The following is a 25,603-nucleotide window of genomic DNA, read 5'->3' on the forward strand; positions in this document are numbered from 1 at the left end:
TAATGTATCATGTTTCAGAAGGGTTTACTGATGACCATTGGATGACCGTCGTCATTGGGGTAGGTTGTAAATGGTCAGTGTTAGGGTAGGTCATAGGGTCAGGTGCGGAAGGTCCGGAGGTCGACCAAAAGAGTTGTTCGGTCGTGTGGTGCACCTGCAGAAAGGCACTTCGCCATCCGGGGAATGGCATGGAGAAAAGAAAAAAGCTTCGGTCGATCGTTGCATCTCGCCAAAAACAACCATCCGCATTCACCCATCGAAGGTGCTTCGTTGCACCCTTTGAGAATCACAGCGACTCTTTCCCACGAGATTTTTCAACTGTGTAGATGCGCATCGAGGGCGACAATGGGAGCAATAGAACGCAAAGTTCCTATTGCAAGTCACGAACCGAAGCAGATGTTTCTTGTTTACACTGTAAATTTGGTGAAGAAATGAAAATGGGTTTTGAAAATTTTAAGTGATAAATTTTGATTAAATATAGATTGATTAATAATCCAACCTGATCCACTTGATCTAATCGGAAGGGGTCGCACAATTAATTTTCGAACCAGGTACTACTTCCTGTTGCATCTGCCCGATGCATCCGGATTAGACGTCATCTGTTTATCCTTCCTAGGCTAACCCTTAAACCGCTCCAAACCTGGAGCAATGTTTTATGCAAATCACGTTCCCATTCACATGCAAAGCTCGCCGGCATTCAATCTCTCAATAACTGGCCTATACAAGTCTCCGAGCTTCAATAACTTCTCATCAAGTCGACTTCTTTAGTTATACACCAAAGACGGTATACATATTTCAAGACGTATACCACAAAAAATTATTGGATTTTAGTTTTCAATTTTCATTAATAATAAAAATGAAAAAACAATCAATTTTATTTGAAATGAAGAACATCCGATTTCAATTGAGAACACGTCGAGTTGAAAGTTCTTAGATCAGTTTTAAAGATCTATTGTCATCGCCTTTAGGAAGCTTTAGGACTCCCAGGTGTCTCACAGCCGGGTACCTTTTATTTGTTAGCTTGGGGAGGTAAAAGAATGAAATCTGTTTGTGCAAGTGGCGTTTGATGGGTGAAAAGATAAAAAAAAAGATTTTGAAAACTTTACAAATAAAAACTAAAATAAATCACAATTTACACTTAAATTAATATTCTATTCGAGTATGATGGACCAACACACACAGAGCTTCGTCGTTGACGGAGATTTAATAAAAATCCAATTGTTCGATCACTTTCGGTTGGACGATTTTTAATATCAGCCCGGTGCTCCAGACGAGCTGAGTTCAACGTTGATGTGTTTGCAAGCGATCCAACCTCTTCGACGCCGCTTAAGTGTGCGTGCAACCCCGTCCCGTTCATATACAGGGTGTTGTACGTGTGTGTAGGTTTAGGTCGGTGTGTGTGGGAACGGATTCTTCTTCTCGTTAGTGCGAGTGCGTTGTGCACATCTCTTTTTTCACGTTTGGTATCGTCTCTTCGTAAGAAAGAAAGAATAGAAGGAGAGATGAGGCTTTTTGAAATTGATTTTGCGCGAGTGCAAGAAGGATGGAGGCTTCGACTATATGGGATTGTGGCATGAAACCACCTGGTGAGGCTATGCTGTCTTCGCATAATGGTTAGGTAATCCTGAGCAGTACCCCGCTGCCACCCTCATTATTCCGAAGGCTGCGGAGAATGGGCGATGTTAAGCACAATTATGAAAAGATTTTCTAATTATACTTTATTTTTATTGATACTGAGATTTTCTTAAATCTTTATTCACATCTTTTCCAGTAAACTTAAACAATATCATATTACCCAAGGTCGTGCACACTTCGTTACAGAAACGGAAAAATCCAAACTGAAAAAACTCGTCGCATTAACAGAGAAATCGAATGACCGTAAATATTATGTTAACCCACATTAATCCAAACGTTCGCCCGTTTTTTTTTCTTTCGTTCTCTTTTTCGACTCAGTTTCCTCACAGCATCGGATCGCGGTCTGTTTGCGTTTCTCACAGAGCGCGCCCCACGAAAAGCTCTTTTTTCGCTCAGAAAACGGATCCATCGCGGAATGCCTTTTTTTGGTTAGAAACCCCTTAAAAGCGTATAGAATGCGCGCTATATACCCGATTCCGCAGCGTCAACGAACCCCTTATTAGAAAAGACGAAATTTTTATTGTCGTCGCAAGTGAACCGGAGAGAACTAGCAACCCCTTAAGGAAATAAAGGTTAAAGGAAAGGTGTCGAACGCGGAAGAGGAGATAGCTGCGGCGAGATTCCGGTAAATGGGGTGCAGGAAGACACAAGGGTTGATCGTGGGAAAAGGCAAGGGGTTGCAGCATCCCTCGCATTGCCCAAAACAGCTGCACGACGTGTCGTAGCCGATCAACTTGTTCTTGTTCGTTCACCGTCCGATGCTCTGCCCGGTTAATTAAAAGACAAGGATGCCAGAAGAGGAGGTAGCATTGATTTCTCAGATAATGGCCAGTTCGGATTGTCCAACGGAATTGGCTATTAAAATAAGGGGGAAGGATGTTACGACGCAAGGTATTTAATGCATACCAGATTAAGGCTGCACAGATTGAAAATTTATCTACAGGGATGAAAAAGTACTACCTTATCTTTTTTTTTTTCAATTACCATATGGTTCAGGAACTTATAATCAAATCATTATAATAATGTACTTTCAAAATTAGGTTTTTATGTAATCAATTTAATAAAAAAATTATTATGTTTAACTTAATCAAAAATAAAATTGTCAACTTTAAAAACATTAAAATTTCAAATTTAAATTTGTATTCTTGAGGTCGATAGTCAACTTTCATAAATTTTTATTTTATTATTTTCCAGATAAAATATTTTCAAAAGTTTAAAGATAACTGCTTGAACGAACGGATAGTGATAATGATCAATGTCTAGAATGCCAAATGAGCTAGTACAATACTAAACGAGTATACAAGGTAAATAACTAACAATTTCATTTTAGTTCTTGAACCCTTTGATTGTGACACAGAGTTGGTTGTTATGCAGCGTTAGATTGTTGTATATTTTTCATGGAACTAAAACTAGAACTAACACTAGATTTAGAACTAGAAACATTGGGGTTAGCTGTACGTCTCTTAAGACGGCTGAACCCCAATGTTTCTAGTTCAAAATCTAGTGCTAGTTGTAGTGCTAAAACAAAAACTAGAACTAACACTAGACCTAGAACTAGAGTCATTCGGGTTTAGCCGCACGTCTCTCAAGACGGCTAACACCGAATGATTCTTGTTCTAGGTCTAGTGTTAGTTCTAGTAACAGTGCCAGCGTAAAACTAGAGCTAACACTAGAACTAGAACTAGAATCGTTCGGGTTTAGCCGTCTTGAGAGATGTGCGGCTAAACCCGAATGATTCTAGTTCTAGGTCTAGTGTTAGTTCTAGTAACAGTGCCAGCGTAAAACTAGAGCTAACACTAGAACTAGAACTAGAATCGTTCGGGTTTAGCCGCACGTCTCTCAAGACGGCTAACCCCGAATGATTCTTGTTCTAGGTCTAGTGTTAGTTCTAGTAACAGTGCCAGCGTAAAACTAGAACTAACACTAGACCTAGAACTAGAGTCATTCGGGTTTAGCCGCACGTCTCTCAAGACGGCTAACCCCGAATGATTCTTGTTCTAAGTCTAGTGTTAGTTCTAGTAACAGTGCCAGCCTAAAACTAGAGCTAACACTAGAACTAGAACTAGAATCGTTCGGGTTTAGCCGCACGTCTCTCAAGACGGCTAAACCCGAATGATTCTAGTTCTAGTTCTTATGCTAGTTCTAATGATAGTGCTAGTGTAAAACTAGAACTAGAAACATTTGGGTTTAGCTGTACGTCTCTTAAGACGGCTAAACCCGAATGATTCTAGTTTTAGGTATAGTGTTAATTCTAATGTTAGTGCTAGTTCTTGTTTTAGCTGTTATTCGGCGTTAAATTGTTGTACTTCTATTTTTCATGGAAATAAAACTAGAACTAACACTAGACCTAGAACCAGAAAGTTTCGGCTTTAGCCGTCTTCTAGTTCTAGGTATAGTGTTAGTTCTAGTTTTAATTGTTATTCAATGCTAATTTATTGTATATTTTTATCGAATTAAAACTGGAATTAGTAGTTAAATTTATTGGTTAATCTCTTGAAAATTCGTATTTTAATATTTATAAATATGTAATAATAGTAATAAGAGGAAAATAAAACACAAAATAGAGATAATAATTCTGTAATATTATGAAAAATTTATTGGATTATAACATAAATGATGCTACATAATATAAAAATATATGTATAAATATAAGTCGAATAAATATACAAGTTTAACATATATTTCATATATATACAACACAAAAAAAAATTATGGAATGTTACTTTGTAAAGAAGAGGTACAAAGATTGCAAATATTTTAATTTACAAACACAACACATGTTCTAGATCAATAATTGCACATCAAACCACGAATTACTACTTATAAACAATTATTACGACTAAAAAAATTAAATCAAAAAGAATTTTTTATTGATTTTTAACGTAATTTTTCGGTTTAAGATGTTTTTGTATTTTCAAATGCGTATCACCATGTTTAATCATATGATCTTTTCTGATAAACCCCTTTCCGCACAACCCGCAACTAAACGGTTTTTTCCCGGTGTGAAGACACATATGTCTCCTAAGATCAGTTTTGTGGTTGAATTGTTTCGGACATTGTTCGCATTTGTGTGGTTTTTCCCCCCCGTGTTTGGCTTTATGTTCCAGATGTTGTTGTTCGCAAGAAAATCTTTTTCCACAACGTACGCATTTATACGGTTTATCTCCGCAATGAAATGTTTTATTGTGTTGCGTTAAATAACAAGATTTATTAAAAACCTTATCACAATCAAAACATTTATGCAACGGTTGCGGTTTTACAATATTCGACGTTGAAGAAATTTGTGGATTACTATTTTCAACGTCGGGTATATCGTTCGAAGTTTCCGGCGAAGAACAATAAACGTTATATTTTAATTCTGAATCGATGGGGGTGTTGTTAACAATTAAGTTGTTGTTGTTGCTTGAGGATGAGATTGGAACGATATCGCCGTCGGTTGATGTTGAATCCGGGGGGGCTATCATTGTGTATCTTCTCGTTTCTTCGATTTCCTCTGGCTTAATTGGTTGATAACACGGAGGTTGTTGTTGATTATAACTTGATAAATCGTATGATTGATAATTTTGATCTTGACTCATATCGCCGTAATAAGGAACTTGATTATATCGTTGAATTTGAGAGAAACTTGGGAGTGGTTGGGAATTATCAGTTTCTTCGGTAATAGTAGTGAGGTCGTTGACTACTAGTACCATTGAATTGTTGGGGATATTCTCGTCTGGGTGCATTGGGTAATAAGGGGAATTCATGGGGGGTAACATATGGTGCTGGAAACCATTGTTGATGGTATTGTTGATGGTGTTGAAGGTATTGTGGGTGGGTTGGATATGCATTTGATTGGTGATTGAAAGCAGACCCCTCGATTCCATAACTGAGGGGTCTGCCTGTACGTTTGGGGGATCGTCATAATTTTGTTGATTCATCGTTTGAAGTGGTACTAAACTAGGGAGTTCGTATTGTTCACTTGGTGGTGATTCGATTCTTTCAACATCCTCCTCCGGGCTATGTAAAGGTATTTGGGTATCCGCACGATTTTGGGTTGCTTTTGGATGATGATGAACGCTGATGGGAAGATTGGCTGGATCTGGTAAACCGCTTGTTTTAACAGCATTTTTATGCAAAGTCGTGTTATAATGTCGTTTTAAATGACCAGAACTAGTAAACCATTTTTTACAAGATGTGCAATTATAATTTTTTGGTTTTCTAGAATCATTTGATTTCCAATTATTTTTAGCTGATGATGGAGGTTGATTAACAACGGGAGTTGCGGTCGATGTTGTTGTTTCGATGCTAAATCCTTGTGATGGGAAATTTTGGGGCGTTTCTTCGGGGTAATTTCGATAATTAGGAGAAAAAATTCTTTGATTATTTATCGGATTACCGTCGGGTTCCCATCTTTGCTCGTTTGGACTAAACATGGGCGGATTTTGATTTTCGTTCGGTTGATTCCATTGATTCATCAATTGGTTGGGTTGAAGTTGTTGTGGTTGTTGACGAATATTTTCTTCTTCGGGCAAAACTTGATGCACTTTATACGAATCTAAATCTAATATTTCAGTTTCTGTTTTTATTATCTCTCCTCCAGACAACATATTGTAATTATGATAGTTTGTTACGTTACCCAAAGGTGTTGTTGATTGCTGACAATTGTTTACGTGTTCCGTTATTTGATCCATTGAGTTACAAATAAATCCGCATTTTTCGCATTGTTTTGAGTTAGGCGAATTGGGTAAATACGCCCCATTATTTTGGGGTTGTTCCGAATTTGGGCGTTCGTACGGATGATAACGATACGAATTAATTTTACTCACATTTTCTTGATTGTACGGGTTAAAATTGTTTTCGCTTTGATACCGCTCCGTATAAAATTGTTGTGAGTATTCTTCGGGTGGTTGCGGTTCAGTTTTAACCCGGTTTAGTTGATAATCCATTGTGTTTTGTTGGTTTAGATACGTGGAGGAATCTGAATAACCCGACTGGTTGGTAATCGCTTCATTTTCGTAATCAGTGTTCTTCATTATACATTATAAAACACACACGACGTAAAGTAACACGCGATTATCACAAAATAAAATTAAATTCTTCGTGTATCATCCCCGAGGTTATCTAAACTAAACAACGTTTCCGAAAACACGGACCGAAATCAGGACCGGTTTTTTCGCCTGGCGAACTAGACCCTGCACTTGGCGGTTAAAATGAAACTGACCTGGAGTTCGAAAAATTCAGCAATCCCTTATGTTGGGGGTGCAAAGTTGGCCTGTACAAGTGCGGACCAATAGCAAATAGCCAAAGGTCTTTTATTAGGGTATTTCTAGGAACGCAAGAAAGGAAAAGTTGCTAAGTACCTAGCAGGGGTGTCTTTAGAAACCACCCACCTAAAAGGGGATTTTTAAAATCTGTACGACAGATGAAAAACAAAAAATAAATAAAAAAATTCGTTCGCTTTTTTTTCTAGATAAAAAATAAAATGTTTCTAGATATTAAAAATCAAATTTGAAATATTTCGTGAATTTCGGAGTATGATTTCGTGGTAATGGGAAAAAAGAAGCTATTTGGGCCATTTTAACGGCAACCTGTTGCTGGTGACGGGTATCACAAAAAATGTATAAATGAGGTGGAGTTTTTGCGAGAACAAGCGTTGAATTTTGGGGAGGGTTAGCGATAACAGACGGGGATGTAAGCTTAATAAACACCCTTACTGCAACTTTACACATATGTAAAAAGTTAAAATTCAAATATCACATTAAAACTTTATTTACTCACTTTTATTAAAGAATAATCTAACTTAAATTTTGATAAATTTAAATTGAGTTTATTTATTAAACCAGCCCAACTTTATTTCTTAAAGATAAAGAGCGATTTATATCTTAATGTTTAAACTAGAAAAACCACCAAATGATTATTGAAGAAAAAACTATAATCCCAGTCAATCACTTTGGGTTCAGAGAGAATCACTTAACTATTGATCAGATTAACAAGATCACAGATATAATTGAAAACTCGATTAAAGAAAGTTTGTGTTCTAGACTGGACGTCGCGCCTTTATTTCGTTATGTTAAATAAAGGCGCGACGTCCAGTCTAGATTACACTTAGTTTTCAAATGACTCAGTTGATTTCTTTTTATTCCAATGTGTCAATTTTTATGTACTATTCCAATAATTTCTAGAACAATACTTTGTTTGCGTCATTTTATGTGATAGGTTTATACAGGATGAGTCAGAAAGAATGGAAAATCCGAATACTGGAGCTACTAGACAACAAAATATGACGATTTAACCTAACATCTTTTATACAAATGTCAGAATTTTGAAGCTTTTTGTCTATTAACATAAAATATGTTTGTTATACAGGGTGATTCATTAGCTCTATGACAAACTTTGGCAGATGAAAGGTGATGCGATTCTAAGGAAAAAATGTTATATGAATATGGGTCACTATTTTACACAGTTTAATAGGCAAATGAAAATGTAACATAAAAAATAAGTTTAAAAATTACAAAATTGTTCGAAATGTCCGCCTTCAGCTTGAATGCACGCTTCACATCAACGAAGTAAAGATTTGCAACAATCGCAACAATAATTATGAAACACAAATACAGAGTTGGCTGTGATAACAAAACTGAGTTCTTTATGTCAAACATTTCAATTTACTCTATTCTGTGTGTTTCAAAGTTTATAATTGTCAGAGTTTTGATCGAAAATGAAAATGCATGTGTTTACGATTGAAGAATATGCAGATATTATTTTTGTATACGGGCTTTGTAACGGCAAGCAGCAAGAGAATACCTTCGTAGGTTTCCAAATAGACATCAACCTGCCCATACAGTGTTTAGTGCATCATTTCGCAGACTGAGAGAAATAGGTAACCCCGCTCCATCAAAATGTTCAAGCATTACATCCTGGAAATACTGAGCAACGCTTAGCATTTTGCCACTGGATTATTCAGCAACATGCTCAAAATAATAACTTCATTTCTCAAGTTCTGTGGTCTGATGAAGCGTGTTTCACTAGGGACGGCGTAAATAATTATCATAACGAACATGTGTGGTCCTTGCAAAATCCACATGCAATTAGACCAGGAAGATTTCAGCAACGGTTTAGTGTAAACGTTTGGGGTGGCATTTTTAACAATTCTTTGCTACCTGTATGGGTGATAAACAGAGCCGCGACGTTGTCGGGCAACTCATTGGCGGCTCGTCGCCTTACGGTACGGTACGAGACACGGGCCACATGGACCACATCACGCCACATATAGTATACCACGCCACTGGTTGAGTTTTAGTCGGACAATCGACCAAACACGTATTGAATGCTGCACCGCAGAGAACTCTCCCAAATTTTACATGGGCCAGCATTCAACCAGTATCGTTACGTTGCGGCACATCGATGTGCTCGATAGAAACATGTTACTACTACGCTATAACCCGTTCGCTGCCCTGTATGGTGACATCAACAGCCCTAAACGTCGTGGCTCTGGTGATAAATGAACGCTTAAATGCAAATATGTACAGAAATTTCTTGGGACATATCCTTTTCGATTTTATCGACGACGTACCACTTAACATCGTTCAAAATATGTGGTATCAGCACGATGGTGCACCACCACATCGAGGAAGAGAAGTCATCGCTTGGTTACATGAACATTTTCCAAACAAATGGATTGGCAATGGAGGTCCAGTAGTCTGGCCACCACGATCCCCAGATCTAAATCCGCTGGATTATTATTTCTGGGGACACATGAAGCAGCTTGTGTACCATGTAGAAATTACTACCCGTCAGCAACTACTGGACAGAATTCAAGATGCAGCTAATAGCATACGGAATGATACAAATATCATACGTCGTGTGATAGAATCTTTACTTCGTCGATGTGAGGCGTGCATTCAAGCTGAAGGCGGACATTTCGAACAATTTTTGTAATTTTTAAACTTATTTTTTATGTTACATTTTCATTTGCCTATTAAACTGTGTAAAATTTTCAAAGGCTTGTAACTCTTTAACCAAAATGAATCGGACCCATATTCATATAACATTTTTTCCTTAGAATCGCATCACCTTTCATCTGCCAAAGTTTGTCATAGAGCTAATGAATCACCCTGTATGTTTTCGAGCATGAGAAATACGAATTTGAAATTTGTATTGTGATTACTCGTAGAGGGCGCTAGATATACACTGCACGTTTGAGATATCAAATCATGACTATTTTGTCAGTTGAGGTATGGCGAATTAGAACCAGAAATCTGAAGGAGCTTTCAATTCTACACAAAAAAGGTAGTCTTGCTTACATTGTCTAAGTCTACTGGTTTCCAAGTTATCTGCTTTTAATTGTTTCAAAGTGATTACATTTAAAATCAAAAACTATAGCAATTAGTAACGATAATAATCGATAACAATAACAATTAATTGATAACAAAAGAATATTACGACCATATTCAAAAATCCAGTGGATTTAAACCTGGAAAATTAGAAAACTCATTATGTCGTTGGCATTTTCAAATTGGTAATAACTGTATTGTTGGTAAAAATGATTATTACACACGGAAATTAGATCAATGTTGACAATTGTCGAAACATGAGCGGAAAAATAAGCCAACCTTGCTTATGTTAAAAAATAAAAATTTTAGAAGAAAAAATACATTTAAACATTTAAAAGTAAATAATTCGAAAACCGATAGACTTAGACAATTTAAATAAAAGTACCTTTTTTATGTAAAATTGAATGCTCTTTGTGATTTGTAACTCTTATTGGTCGTAGCTCGACAGCCAAAAAACTTATGATTTGATTTATCAAACGAGCAGTGTGTATCTACCGCCCTCTACGAGCAATAACAAAACAAGTTTCAAATTCGTATTTCTCATGCTCGAAAACATAAAACTACCAAATTTTATGTTAATATTACAAAAAACTTCAAAATTATCAAGAAATTTCGAAATAAGAATTTAACTTTTAACACCCTGTGCCTCAAAAACCACTGACATTTGTATAAGAGATGTTAGGTTAGTACTCCAGTATTCGGATTTCCCATTCTTTCTGACTCACCCATACCTCATCTAGTTTAAACATCAACAGTATTGTAATTGTTAATGTTTATAATGGAATATGGTCCGAAATAAAGTTTTCTTCTTATTATTGCATAATAGAGTCCATGATCTAATAACTATAAAAAAATGTATTGATAATATTAAAACAAAAATTCTTTATTCTTTAAATTTTTACAAAATGTCTCCATTAGTTCCAGTTAATAAAAATAAAACATGCATAATTTGAACAATGCATAAACTTTAAATTTACCCCCAGAGAAATCTTTAAAAATCACACGTAAAAATCACCCTGTAAGCGTAGCAAAAGGAATTCTAAGAACAACCCCAACGAATCTATTGTTGCCGTTCGTACATAAAAGCCCAGCTTTTACGAATAGTAAAATACAGAGAGATACTTGAACAGTACGCGTACTTTACTTTTACTCATTGCTTTACCTGGAAATTGCTTTATTACTTATCATAATTTTTAAACCTTTATTACGTTTACAACAAAATCCTTACCTGGATTTTATTTTTTTTATATTTTATTAGTTTAGTATTCATAAACCACAACATTTTTTACAACTAATTACTCCTTCTAAGTATAACGTTTCATTTTCTTGGTATCAATAGAACTCTTTTACGGGGTTATATTATTCCCGGAGGAAATGAAATTTAATCCATAACAAGTGTATCCCGAATAGGCCAAGTGAAAAAGTGCCAAGTGAATATGTTTCCGGTGCGGCGTTCAAGGATAACACCGCCCTTTCCTGTCGCACATCAGGTCCTACGAATTAAGACCCGTTTTTGTTACCCGCTCGGCTCGACTTCGCAGTGTATTTATGTTATCTCTTCGTGGTACGCAAAAAATCAGAGTGATTTTAATTATTTTTGAAATCATATCGCTTTTTAATCTTTCTATTTCAAAGTTGTGAATGGCCCCTATTGTTGAAGGATTGAAAATAAAAGATGTTGACTACCACCCACCTGTGTCAGGTGTACAACATCGGATGAATCGAATTTCGAATGCTTCAAAGTGAAAAGGATAGCAGCTGTTGTGGAGAGGTTTTCAAAAATAAAATTTCAACTTACAACTTAAATATTATTAAACAAAAATCTATTTTAATTTTTACTTTTTGATGGAGTGTGGATTTTTTGAGTTCACCTGATTAGTGACAAGTCGTTATCTAACAACGGGGGGTTGGTAACACAGTTTGGAGCGGTTCAAATCACCTCGGGCAGTAAAGTTGGTCAGTTTTATCTTGAACGTCGTTGTTTTTGTAGTCGATTTCCGCGATAAGCTTTGTTTAAATGGTCGAATGGCCGCGCACAGCTTGACGTCGCAAAGCTGCATTTTGAGGAAACTATTGTTGCCTGTCAAATTTGAAAATCTATTGCGGAATATGCAGTTTCTCTTGTGAAATTTCTTTTGTTCTTCCGAACCGACTAAGACAGCTTTAGAAATTTTTAAAGATTGATTTAGCTTTTTTTTAAAGTTTAAAATTTTTTTGCTTTTCACTTTTTGTGTTGAGGTAAAAATTTTTTTTTTTTTTGAATATTTGTAAAAGTTAAATGTTTGCTTTGTAAACATCTTTCCGGAAATCCGCAAAACCCTTTAACCATAAACATATCGAACAATGTTAGTAAAGTCACGTTTTTGGGAGTAAATATACACACTCTGCAAAGTCTGCAAGGGACAACTTTGACATGAACAGGCGGTTGTCAGCTAAAAAAATATTTGGAGAATTTAATGCTTTTGAAATCAATTTAAAACAATTTATCTTTTAAATTGATCTATTAGATATCGTCTTAATGGTTTTGCTAATGTACCTTCGTGTTTGAAATTCCTAAACATGTGTATATACTCTAGTTTTGGGGGAAATGGCAGGACATTAAAGTTAAAAGTCATCGGAGTGCGTTGACAACGTCGCAGGGTCCATCAGTTTCTGTCTCGGGCGTCCACCAGCGGCAAAGAAAATAAACGATCTTCCGTTGACGAGCCGAACACAACAAATAAATTTAAGGTTGCGAGCGAAATGCCGAAGTCGTTACGGCAGAAATAATATAAATGATGATGAATCTTCACAATGGTGCTCCCAAATCGTTTCTTGGAAATTGCTGGCGAATGCCTGAAAAGTGAATAGCTTTAAAATTTTGAGCACATTACTGATTTTGTACTCTTTCAACCCTCTTTCTTTATACTTTGCTTATATTCCATTTACTGATATTAATATAAAAACTTGATCTTTTTTAAAGTTGAAGTTAGATTTGGAGTTATTTAAAGAGTTATTTTGATATGTCGGCTATGAATTAATCACCCTGATACTTGATAGCATTTTGATATGCGACCTACTTAGGTTCAAGTTATTATTTATTACAATAACTTTGTTGAGCATTCTTCCATATTTTCAGAAAAGTGCCAATTCTCAGCCAATCATTAAAGATATTAAAATTCACTGCAACGCAGGCTCTAAGTATTTCGATGGTGACACGATCTTTGATGAGACATTCATCTGAGCATCTTTATTGGAGCAAAATGGACTTTAATCATTAAGAATAGATTTTGAATAGGTTTCCAGAAAATGGTTGCTGAATTTGGTTTTCTTGACCAATCTGAAATCTAATCAACTCCTCGCCAACATTGTTTAGACCAGCCAATGTCCAACTGGCGGCCCACGGGCCGCCTACGGCCCGATTGCGATTTTTGTGCGGCCCGATAACAAAAAAAGGAAATCGCACAAATTAATATTTAAATTTTAATAATCGATAATACAAATAATTTTTATTACTTGGTCGAATGACGTTTTATAAAACTCCTATATCTTAATATATAAAAATGGAATCTTGTATGTATGTAGGTACCTATATACCGATTTTACTCAGTTATTCCTTGGCCGAATTTCACCAAATTTGGTAAACACATAGCTTAATATATTGGGAAGAACCTTTCATCTTAATTTTTTTGACACCGCCGCCGAGGTGTCGGCAATGACGATGTTAAAAAAATAATTTGCAAAATAGCGAATCCCGATGTATGGCGTTTACGAATACAGTAAATACCCCGACCTATGTAAACCCGACTTACGTAGATTCGGAGATACGTAACTGCGAATTTGTCCGTTTTGTCGGGTATTCCCCTGTTTCGCTCAAAAGTGGATTGAATCATAAAATTTTCTAGTCCCTTCAGTTTATGCGAGTTCTTCGTAGAGAGTTGATTAATCACAGAGTTGATAAACTTATTGTTTTAAAAAGGTTGTGAAAATAAAAGTAAGTAATATTTTATTTTAATTTGCAGTCCTACAAAAATTTATTCGTTTCTTTAATTATACCAGAATAAATAAAATTGTCCATAATATTGACGTGCGATGTCGGGTAGGAAGAAAAGAAAACTAGAAGATGAAAACAGACAATTTAAAAATAATTGGGAAGATGACTACTTTTTCTTGCAAGTAAAAAATAATGCTGTGTGCTTAGTTTGTCGTGAAACGATTACTGCTAAAACTTATAACATACGAAGACATTATGAAAAACATACGGAACTTTCTGTACTTTCTGGTGGTGAACGCAAGGCCAAATTACACTTACTTAAAGCTAACTTAAAGTCTCAACAAAATGTGTTTCAAAAACAAAATCAACAATCAAACGACATTGTCAGTACAAGTTTAAAAATTTCTCAAATTATTGCTAAAAAAATGAAACCTTTCTCGGATGGAGAATACATCAAAGAATGTTTAATTGCTGCAGCTGAAGATATTAGCCCGGAAAAAGTTCATATTTATAAACAAATAAGTCTGTCTCATCAAACTGTTGCACGTAGAGTTGATGATATTTCCAATGAAATTTCCCTAAACCTCAATGAACATACCAAACAATTTGTGTACTACTCATTAGCTTTGGATGAAACAACCGATATCAAGGATACATCACAACTTGCTATATTTATTCGCGGAGTTGATAATAAGCTGAAAGTAACAGAAGAACTCCTTGATCTTGTGAGTCTGAAGGATACAACAACGGGCAAAGATATTAAAGATGCTGTTCTAAAATGCGCGGAAGATCGACAATTAGATTTAAAAAAACTTATTGGTATTACAACCGATGGAGCACCATCAATGATAGGAAAAATCATAGGAGCAGTTACTTTAATTTGCAAACATATTGAAAGCTTGGGACAAAATACATCATTTTTGGATTTATTTATTTGTCATTGTTTTTTACATATAGAAAATCTATGTGCTCAGTCATTAAATATGTCTCACGTGATGTCAGTTGTCATTAATATTATTAACAAAATAAAAAATAATTCATTAAAACACCGCCAGTTTCAAGAATACCTTCGCGAACTGGAGTCCGAGTACTGTGACCTAATATATTACGCCAAAATACGATGGTTGAGTCGTGGAAAATGTTTATTAAGATTTTGGAACCTCAGGGAAGAAATTAGAATTTTCATGAATGAGAACGGCGAAGACGTTCCACAATTATACGATGAAAAATGGTTGTTGGATTTGTGTTTCTTAATAGATATCACAACTAAATTAAATGAACTAAATCAGAATCTTCAAGGAGAAAATAAATTAATTACGAATTGCTATCAAGACATAAAGACATTCATTGCTAAATTAAAATATTTTCAAAATCAACTGAAATCGAATAATGCCACACATTTCCCTCACTTAAATGATTTCGAAATGGAAAATAAACCCATTTCCGAATATTCGCATAATATTAAAGATTTGCTTGAGGAATTTGAAAAAAGATTTGCCTACCTAGAAAAATTTGAACAAATGTTCAATATTTTTAATTGTCCATTTAATATTGATGTGAATTCAGCTCCAGGTTATTTACAACTGGAACTTATCGATCTGCAGTCCAACTCAGAAATGAAATTAAGGTTTGAGGACATCAATATAGTCGACTTTTATGGAAAATATATCCAGGAAGATAAATTTCCTAATTTGAAAAAATTAGCTATGTGTATTGTGGCAGCAAACGGCACAACATATCTCTGAGAGTCATTTTTTTCTAGATTAAAATTAGTCAAAACCAAAGACCGTAACAGGCTCACCGACGCAAATTTGACGAATCAGTTACGTTGTGCCACAACAAAATTAGAAGTTGATATTAAAAAAATTTCAAATAAAATAAATAAACAAGTTTCACATTAAATATCTGTTGTAATTTACTGAAATACCTATATATTATTGTGTATATCTGTGTACATGCTAGTTTGTGTATACGTATCTCATTTGAGCGCGAGTGTGCGCTAGAATTGAAATTTTCTTGTTCAGGTGGGTGGCGGCCCAGTGCCTTGTACATTCCTAAATTTTGGCCCGAAGAGTAATTTGGGTTGGACATGGCTGGTTTAGACCATACATGCCTCAATAAAAGAGTTTTTGTTCTTAAACATTTATAAGAGAGTGTTTGAGTATTTGGTGACAACTTAGAATTAAAAATCTAGTATGATGTTAATGACCACAACCTCAAAATTGTTGCAGTTAATTTTTTTTTCAATTTATTTCAAGATACTTAACACAAATAATTAATTTCAAAATAAATAAATTATTAATTACCTCACATTCAACCGGAACCTATGCATTTTTCAACGTCACAACCCATCTAAATTTTATTTTTTTCCCTTTTAATTGGATCGAGGAATTATTTCCTTTTTCATCTTTGCCCTTAATTAGATTCCTTTACGTAGCGGATCCCTGTAGAGGGCTCACCAGGTAAACTGCCTACGTTTTTATGGCAAAACTAACGGTAGATTAACCCTCAAGGTACTCAATTTTTTTTTAGTCACCTTTTTTCTTTCGCTATTAATTATTTCATCGTTATTTATTCCATGATATATGCACAAAGGTTTAAAGCAATTAATGAACATATATCTTGTTACAAAAGTTCTTTAAAGATTAAAGAATTGAGGTCGTTACAACATGGGAGATTTTTTTTAAATCTCTTCTTACGGACTTCCATCACGTGCGCTTTTCGTTAAAGAGTTGAGTGGCTTTCGAACAATGTAATTGACAACCCTTAAACGAAGAGTAGACCACAAGACAGATGTCAAACGTTCGAACATTATGAAAAGAATTTTAATGGTTAAAATTTTAAAGAAAAAATTATTAAAATTTTTCTACATTTTAATCGTTATCGCACTAATTAATACTTTTCACTTTTACTTAAAAAAATTCATACTACGTAGTTCGCATAACATAAATTGTGTGAAAGAGTGAGTGGGAAAGTTCACCACTTCATGGCGTTCAAACATGAAAATACTTGATAATAAAGATGGTTTAGTATAATAATATATTCATTTGGTCGACTGTAAAGGGATACAGTTATATTAAAATAATTCTAACAATTTATGTTAACTTCTACGTTTATAAAATTTTCCATATTATATAAGAAAACGTTGAAGCACTCCGACGATTATTCTCAAATTGAACTCTTTAAAAATGATTGCAATAGTCATTATCTTTCTATTCACCTACCCTCATACATTACATTCATATTCAAGTGGAAGCTATAATAATGAATGTATTTATGTTCCTTTAATTAAAAATTTTGATATTGAAAGGGTAAGTTTTTTAAATTTTATTTAATTAATTAATTAAATTAAATTTTATTGATAGGCAATGGGAACGTGGTTCATTCAAGAAGTGGGAGATGAGGATGAAAGCAACAAAGAATGTTTGCTTTATGACTATACTATTAAGAGAAATAAACGGTCACCATCGGTCATTGTTGCAAATTATTATCATCAACAAATAAGAGACTCAAAAGCTCATAACATCAAATTGATTCAAGTCGGAAATACTTCAGAGTATACGATTAATTGGAATGGAAGTAAGTATTTAAAAATTAACTTTTATGTAAATTAACTATGAATATCAAAATTAGAAATAAGATCTGGTTGGACCGTTGGAACTGATTATGATTCATGGTGTGTTGCTTATCTTTGTTTTCCTGATGACCCAAATAAAGGTAATAACGCATTAGTAATAAAAATATAAAACATAATCAAAGTAAATTTTTAGGTATTTTGTATATTGGAACACGAAAAATGAAACCAAGTAAAAAGAGTATGGAAAGTGCTCATCTTCTAATCAAACATCTTGGATTTAATACGAACAAAAATTATTTAAAACCAGTCCATCACTCTAATTGTAACTTTACAAGAAATTAATTTCACATATAATTTGTTATATAATATATTTTTTAAAACGTCGTTAAATTTTCTTATTTCAACCCTAACAAAAAAAGCAACAATAGGTTATTTGAGTCAAAATCGACAATTTAATCATACATTATTCCAAACGCATTGTGATAAAAATCGTGCAAAATGTGTTATTATAAAAACTTGTGTGGTCGCTAGGGTGCAACTAAAAATTACAGGTCTTTATTTAACACGGGTCACGTCAAAGTGCGTTAAGCCTACTACGAAGGGGGTACGAATAAAGGGTATTTTTAATTCCGTCGACGCCCTCTGGTAAGCGCGGTTTTGTTACTTTGTTATGTGGGATCGAAAGCGCCCTTTCGACCGGAATATTGGAAATTTCTCTTTGGCAGGTGTGACCTATAAGTTTTACAATCTCAGGTCGTACAATGAAGAACGAACACCATACATTGGCGACATTCCCACGCAACTTGTAACAAATCACCATTTGTAACAAACCAACTTCTTTCTATGGGGTTTTTATAAAAATAAATAAGACTATTTCCTTTCTGTTTAGAAACATATACCATTGAATGTATCATTTATCAATATTATATTTAAACTTTTTTTTTATGTAAATATTATCCCCATTTTGGAAAGAGACATCAATAATCACTTACTTCTACTACTTTCTACCACTTTTCTCAAGTGATCAATTTCTGAATACGGTGTGATATCAAAGTACTGTCTCGGCCGCAAGCGACCTTGGCTTTATTACCTTTAATATTGTTGAGAAGTGGCTACCTTCTCTATGCGATATGTTATCAATGTAGGACCTCGGCCCCAAGCGACCTCGGCTTTATTACTCTTAATAACATTAAAAAGTGATTAATTTCTGTATGCGATATGATATCAAAGTACTGCCTCGGCCGCAAGCGACCTTGGCTTTATTACTTTTGATATCGTTGAGAAGTGGCTAACTTCTTTATGCGATATGGTATCATAGTAGTGCCTCGGCCGCAAGCGACCTCGGCTTTATTACTAATATCATTAAAAACTGATTAATTTCTGTATGCGATATGATATCAAAGTACTGCCTCGGCCGCAAGCGACCTTGGCTTTATTACTTTTGATATCGTTGAGAAGTGGCTAACTTCTTTATGCGATATGGTATCATAGTAGTGCCTCGGCCGCAAGCGACCTCGGCTTTATTACTAATATCATTAAAAACTGATTAATTTCTGTATGCGATATGATATCAAAGTACTGCCTCGGCCGCAAGCGACCTTGGCTTTATTACTTTTGATATCGTTGAGAAGTGGCTAACTTCTTTATGCGATATGGTATCATAGTAGTGCCTCGGCCGCAAGCGACCTCGGCTTTATTACTAATATCATTAAAAACTGATTAATTTCTGTATGCGATATGATATCAAAGTACTGCCTCGGCCGCAAGCGACCTTGGCTTTATTACTTTTGATATCGTTGAGAAGTGGCTAACTTCTTTATGCGATATGGTATCATAGTAGTGCCTCGGCCGCAAGCGACCTCGGCTTTATTACTAATATCATTAAAAACTGATTAATTTGTGTATGCGATATGATATCAAAGTACTGCCTCGGCCGCAAGCCACCTCGGCTTTATTACTTTTGATATCGTTGAGAAGTGGCTAATTTCTCTATTCGATATGGTATCAATGTAGGGCCTCGGCTTTATTACTGATATCATTAAAAACTGATTAATTTGTGTATGCGATATGATATCAAAGTAGTGCCTCGGCTGCAAGCGACCTCGGCTTTATTACTCTTAATAAAATTAAAAAGTGATTAATTTCTGTATGCGATATGATATCAAAGTACTGCCTCGGCCGTAAGTGACCTTGGCTTTATTACTAAGTGGCTAATTTCTCTATTCGATATGGTATCAATGTAGGGCCTGTAGGGACACCTAAGGTGAGTGTTAAAATGCAAAAAAAAAATAAAAAGATTTTAAACCCTTCGGTCGATCTTGACAAGACATTTATATAAAAAGTCGATCTTTGTCAAAAACTAGTGAACACCACTGCGATATGGTATCAATGTAAGGCCTGTAGGGCCTGTAGGGACACCTAAGGTGAGTTTTAAAATGTAAAAAAAGATTCTAAACCCTTCGGTCGATCTTGACAAGACATTTATATAAAAAGTTGATCTTTGTCAAAAACTAGTGGACACCACTGCGATATGGTATCAATGTAAGGCCTCGGCCGCAAGCGACCTCGGTTTTATTACTAATATCATTAAAAACTGATTAATTTGTGTATGCAATATGATATCAAAGTACTGTCTCGGCCGCAAGCGACCTTGGCTTTATTACCTTTAATATTGTTGAGAAGTGACTAGCTGCTCTATGCGGTATGTTATCAATGTAGGACCTCGGCTGCAAGCGACCTCGGCTTTATTACTCTTAATAACATTAAAAAGTGATTAATTTCTGTATGCGATATGATATCAAAGTACTGCCTCGGCCGCAAGCGACCTTGGCTTTGTTACTTTTGATATCGTTGAGAAACGGCTAACTTCTTTATGCGATATGGTATCAAAGTAGTGCCTCGGCCGCAAGCGACCTCGGCTTTATTACTAATATCATTAAAAACTGATTAATTTGTGTATGCGATATAATATCAAAGTAGTGCCTCGGCCGCAAGCGACCTCGGCTTTATTACTGTTAATAACATTAAAAAGTGATTAATTTCTGTAAGCGATATGATATCAAAGTAGTGCCTCGGCCGCAAGCGACCTCGGCTTTATTATTCTTAATAACATTAAAAAGTAATTAATTTCTGTATGCGATATGATATCAAAGTACTGCCTCGGCCGCAAGCGACCTTGGCTTTATTACTTTTGATATCGTTGAGAAGCGGCTAACTTCTTTATGCGATATGGTATCAAAGTAGTGCCTCGGCCGCAAGCGACCTTGGCTTTATTACTCTTAATAACATTAAAAAATGATTAATTTCTATATGCGATATGACATCAAAGTACTGCCTCGGCCGCAAGCGACCTCGGCTTTATTACTCTTAATAACATTAAAAAATGATTAATTTCTATATGCGATATGATATCAAAGTACTGTCTCGGCCGCAAGCGACCTTGGTTTTATTACCTTTAATATTGTTGAGAAGTGGCTAGCTTCTCTATGCGATATGTTATCAATGTAGGACCTCGGCTGCAAGCGACCTCGGCTTTATTACTCTTAATAACATTAAAAAGTGATTAATTTCTGTATGCGATATGATATCAAAGTACTGCCTCGGCCGCAAGCGACCTTGGCTTTCTTACTTTTGATATCGTTGAGAAGCGGCTAACTTCTTTATGCGATATGGTATCAAAGTAGTGCCTCGGCCGCAAGCGACCTCGGCTTTATTACTCTTAATAACATTAAAAAGTGATTAATTTCTGTAAGCGATATGATATCAAAGTAATGCCTCGGCCGCAAGCGACCTCGGCTTTATTATTCTTAATAACATTAAAAAGTAATTAATTTCTGTATGCGATATGATATCAAAGTAGTGCCTCGGCCGCAAGCGACCTCGGCTTTATTACTCTTAATAACATTAAAAAATGATTAATTTCTGTATGCGATATGATATCAAAGTACTGCCTCGGCCGCAAGCGACCTCGGCTTTATTACTAATAACATTAAAAATTGATTAATTTGTGTATGCGATATAATATCAAAGTAGTGCCTCGGCCGCAAGCGACCTCGGCTTTATTACTCTTAATAACATTAAAAAGTGATTAATTTCTGTAAGCGACATGATATCAAAGTAGTGCCTCGGCCGCAAGCGACCTCGGCTTTATAACTTTTGATATCGTTGAGAAGGTGCTAATTTCTCTATTCGATATGGTATCAATGTAGGGCCTCTGCTTGATTACTCTTAATATCATTAAAAAGTGATTAATTTCTGCATGGGATATGACATCAAAGTACTGTCTCGGCCGCAAATGACCTTGGCTTTATTACTTTTGGTGTCGTGTTCCTCACATCTTTAGGAGCTTTGTAGAGTATGCTTAAAAAAATTAATTACATAAAAAGATGTTAGTTGTATTATGTTGTATATATGTTAACTTGAGCTTCTTGTTAATGCTTAAGTGAGGTATCTAATTAACTAATGATGGTATTTTATTACATCTAATATAACTTGTTGTTTTAAATTAATTTAATTAAGGTGTTGTTAAGTAAAAATACAATATGTAATCAAGAAAGAAAAAAGAAATGGTGAACGAAACATAAATAAATTCTTTAGAGATCATCATCTACTATCTAAAAGTCTCGTTTGTTCGAGAATAACTCGACTGCGTAAATACACCCAATAGCGATAGAGCGAGGATAGGTCCTGTAATTATCGGTGCCTACATTTGCCGTTATCTCAAAACTTCTTAGCCTACCGATGACACATTTTTCTTCTTCTTTCCGACATCGATTCCCGCCCTAACTCATCCACTTTCCCTCTTCTTCTTCTTCGCTCGCCTTCTTTGGCGTTAAAGCATCTCGGGCTGTGATTCCGTGGGCCCGCCAACCAACCGGGCCAACATTTTCTAAAAGACTAGTACAGTTTGTAAATCTCTAATTCCGAAAGCTGGTTTTGTGCAGTTGCTGTTGTTGTTCGCCTCCTCGACGGGGTGGGCGGGGGCGCGAGGAGACCACGTTCCCCTCGCACCCCCGTGACGTCACGGCGCCACGTGAAAAGAAGACCCAAGACCTGTTGCTTTCGTCTTCTCTCTCTCTTTCTTTAGATTTTTTTTATTTTGGTCATCTCTCTTTCTCTTTCTCGTTCTTCCCGAAAAATTACGCACACGAAAATAACAACCCGGGCTGTTGGACGAAATTAATAGGCACCACATCTTTCTTTTTTTGTTTTTTCTTTGGATGGTTAACTTTATTTTTACAAATTTTTTCTCATATGTATCAATTTCTTCTTTTAAATACCCTAATAATAAATGATTATATTTGTTGTATCTAAATCTTTTTTATTTTATTTTTGGGGTGTTAAATAAATCGTAAATTGAAAACACTATCCTCATCGAATAAATAACCCCATAAAGATGAGTTTTGCGGAGAGCGAAAATAAAATTTCAAACATAAAAGTTTTTATAACAACCAGTCGAGTGACGTGCCGTGTAAAATTCCAAAATTCCCTATCTCCTTTTAGACAATTTTGGACATCTCCTTCTCTTTGTCTGCCTCTTTTGGGCCGATTTCATAGCTTGCAACCCCGAATAACATCTTGCATCCAAGGTCGCCTATTGAGGGTTGGAAATACTAGCCGTTTAGAAAAAATTCGGTGCCCATTATCTTCCTCGAGGATCTTTACTTGATTTTACTAAAACTAAATTTAAACTAAAAACAAAAAAAGGGAAAAAAATCGTGGTAAATTATGATTATGAGAAACATTTGTCTTAATAATCTTAATCTCAATAAGATTATTATAAATAAAAGGCGGCGCCATTCCAAATATCTTTTTAAATGTACGGTTTGAAACCTTAAATCATTTCGAAAGATTATATACGTATTAACAAGTTATTATAGTCGTTTTTGGAAGTTGGTTTAGCAAAATCGTATCTTGACACGAAACGAAACGATCTAAATCTTTAAAAGTTTTATTAAAATTTCTTCGAGATTATAAGATGAAAGTCGTTGACGGTCAATCAAAGAAGATTAACGCACGTTGAATACGCCGAAGATAAAGTTAGGTGAAATTCTTCTTTTTCATGTATTGCTATTGTTCCGTTCTACTGCTGACTTGGATTTCAAGGGGACGTTCTCTTTTGTCCGCACCGAAACTCGATACATCCCCATTATTTCCCATCAATAACGTCAAAGAGGGACATATATTATTTCTTGTTGGTACAAAGGAATGCAGATAAACGCAGTGATAGGCTTCGAAACACACGGGACTTCTCTCAGTTGATGATGCGTAGAGAAGAAGAAGGGAACTGAATTAAGAGGGAACTTAACGATTTTTTGTTCAAAGGAAAATTAAAATTACGTAAAGAGGAATGAATGAGCTAGTAACAATGTAGTAGTTTAAGTTAAATAAACGTGAGAAGATTTTTTTCTATTTAATACAAATCAAAAAAATTTTTATAATCTAAATCAAATACTTCAAAATATGTGTATTATTCTTGAAGATAGGATTTACGATAATTTATCATAATTACGCTTGCATAACTTTTTAAGTTCGTTAAGCTGCAAACATAACAACCTCTTTGGCATCGTGATTTTTAGGCAGAAATTGCTGGAAAAAAAAATTTTGATTAGATTGTCGTCCTGCTCCTGTTGTTCAGATCTGTTGGAAATGGCGTGAAGTGTCAATAGTTAATCTTGTTCTAGTGGTCATCAATTTTTTATAATCATTGAAGTTTCTCCTCCAAGACTATAAGATGGCTGGAGTCCGATATGCGTTGATGTTCGCAATGCAGGTGAGGATTACATCAAGTTGATGCATTTAGACAAATTCCATCAACTCCTCTTTGCGATTCTTTAATCAGTTAGTGTTGCAAAACGCAGATTCTTCATTCTGAGCTTCAGCGTAACCGAATAGCACCATTACTAAAACTTCCATGACCTTTTTGGCTTATTTATACAGGATGATTCTCAACCTATACGCATAAACTTGGGGATTTACTCCTCATGACGAATAATGATTAATGGGCGAAAAAATTTGTAGTAAAAGATTTTCTGTTTCTTAGATATCCGTGATATTTACTAGATGTCGTACTAGATGTCCTATATTATCTAGATGTCGCCGATTACCGTATTTTCTCGAATGTAATCCGCACCTTTTTTACAAATTTTATGTGCTCTAAAATCAAATGCGAATTACAATCGGGTGCGGATTAGATTCGCAGTCGTATAGTTGCAATTCGGAAAATAGTAAAATAAAATCACATAACAATAACACTTTATTAGGGGTTTTAGAACGATATTTACATTTTTATGTATCATTTTCTTCCCATATTACGTCATCTTCGGATCAATACGGATCAATTCGGATTATCAAAACTTCTTAAATGATGTTATAATATTGTTTTCAGGGATCGTTTTCCATGTCGCCTACACTCACTGAACAAGTTCAGAAGCTCCTTTAATTGCTCCCGGTTTTGTTAATTCTCGAGTTTGTTAATATACATATACATACACAGGTTGTAGTATGGATGTTATTCCACCAGGTATTATTATTATGACAAGGAGTCTAAACCAAGGGCAATTAGTCTATGATTAATTAATATCCTTATTTAATAATCATCCTGGTCTAAGACTGCATAATTGTCTTAATCATTCCATCATCAGCTTTTCCATTATCCATCCTTTTTGCTGTGCCCTAACTAGGACGTCATTCAGGAAGTCTTTCAGATTTCAGAATGGTTTTTTTCTCAATATTAATAATGTCGACAATTTTTCCCTATCACTTGTTACTGTTAGCATCAATGTTATGCCCAATTTGTCGGAACCACTCGTTTATAAAGAAATTTCCCACACACCTCTTCTTTCCAGTGTGTAATTAAGTTTGAGACAAATTGAAATTTTCTTGAAAATCATTAGGAGCTTTTGGGAAATTGTAGTTCTGCGCCTCAACGATAACACCATTCGGCGCATAAATCCCACAGTCCAACCTTAGCTAGTATTAAAAATTTTTTAGTCCCTCCTTTCGTTTTTCTTGAGAGAACTAGAAAACTGCCTCGTCAATTTCATGAAATCATCTCTTCTTTGGCCCGGTAAATTTTTTGCACGATGCCTCACAGTCTACAATAGC

The 25,603-nt window shown here is 35.2% G+C and overlaps 3 protein-coding genes across 3 annotated transcripts; 2 read left to right on the top strand and 1 right to left on the bottom strand.

Annotated features, from left to right (window-relative positions):
• Positions 1-4,292: 4,292 nt before the first annotated feature.
• Positions 4,293-6,789, bottom strand: LOC139430225 (transcription factor Zelda-like). Its single transcript, XM_071196907.1, has one exon. The coding sequence runs from the start codon at positions 6,648-6,650 to the stop codon at positions 4,503-4,505; it is 2,148 nt and encodes a 715-aa protein (XP_071053008.1). The 5' UTR covers positions 6,651-6,789; the 3' UTR covers positions 4,293-4,502.
• Positions 6,790-13,703: 6,914 nt separating this feature from the next.
• Positions 13,704-15,822, top strand: LOC111424888 (general transcription factor II-I repeat domain-containing protein 2-like). The gene is made up of 2 exons (XM_023058612.2): positions 13,704-13,920; positions 13,986-15,822. The coding sequence occupies exon 2, from the start codon at positions 14,019-14,021 to the stop codon at positions 15,663-15,665; it is 1,647 nt and encodes a 548-aa protein (XP_022914380.2). The 5' UTR covers positions 13,704-13,920; positions 13,986-14,018; the 3' UTR covers positions 15,666-15,822.
• Positions 15,823-17,068: 1,246 nt separating this feature from the next.
• Positions 17,069-17,881, top strand: LOC111424804 (uncharacterized). Its single transcript, XM_071196909.1, has 4 exons — positions 17,069-17,231; positions 17,286-17,499; positions 17,554-17,637; positions 17,691-17,881. Exons 1-4 carry the CDS (start codon positions 17,109-17,111, stop codon positions 17,837-17,839), a joined length of 570 nt encoding a protein of 189 aa, XP_071053010.1. The 5' UTR covers positions 17,069-17,108; the 3' UTR covers positions 17,840-17,881.
• The last annotated feature ends 7,722 nt before the right edge of the window (positions 17,882-25,603 follow it).

This window comes from Onthophagus taurus, chromosome 6, assembly GCF_036711975.1.
Source record: "Onthophagus taurus isolate NC chromosome 6, IU_Otau_3.0, whole genome shotgun sequence".
NCBI classification, from domain to species: Eukaryota; Metazoa; Arthropoda; class Insecta; order Coleoptera; family Scarabaeidae; genus Onthophagus; species Onthophagus taurus.

Coding starts and splice junctions, on each gene's coding strand:
- LOC139430225 (XM_071196907.1), bottom strand. CDS start 6,650: ATGAAGAACACTGATTACGAAAATGAAGCGATTACCAACCAGTCGGGT.
- LOC111424888 (XM_023058612.2), top strand. CDS start 14,019: ATGTCGGGTAGGAAGAAAAGAAAACTAGAAGATGAAAACAGACAATTT.
- LOC111424804 (XM_071196909.1), top strand. CDS start 17,109: ATGATTGCAATAGTCATTATCTTTCTATTCACCTACCCTCATACATTA. Junction 17,232..17,285: donor AAAATTTTGATATTGAAAGG/GTAAGTTTTTTA, acceptor TTTTATTGATAG/GCAATGGGAACGTGGTTCAT. Junction 17,638..17,690: donor TCCTGATGACCCAAATAAAG/GTAATAACGCAT, acceptor GTAAATTTTTAG/GTATTTTGTATATTGGAACA.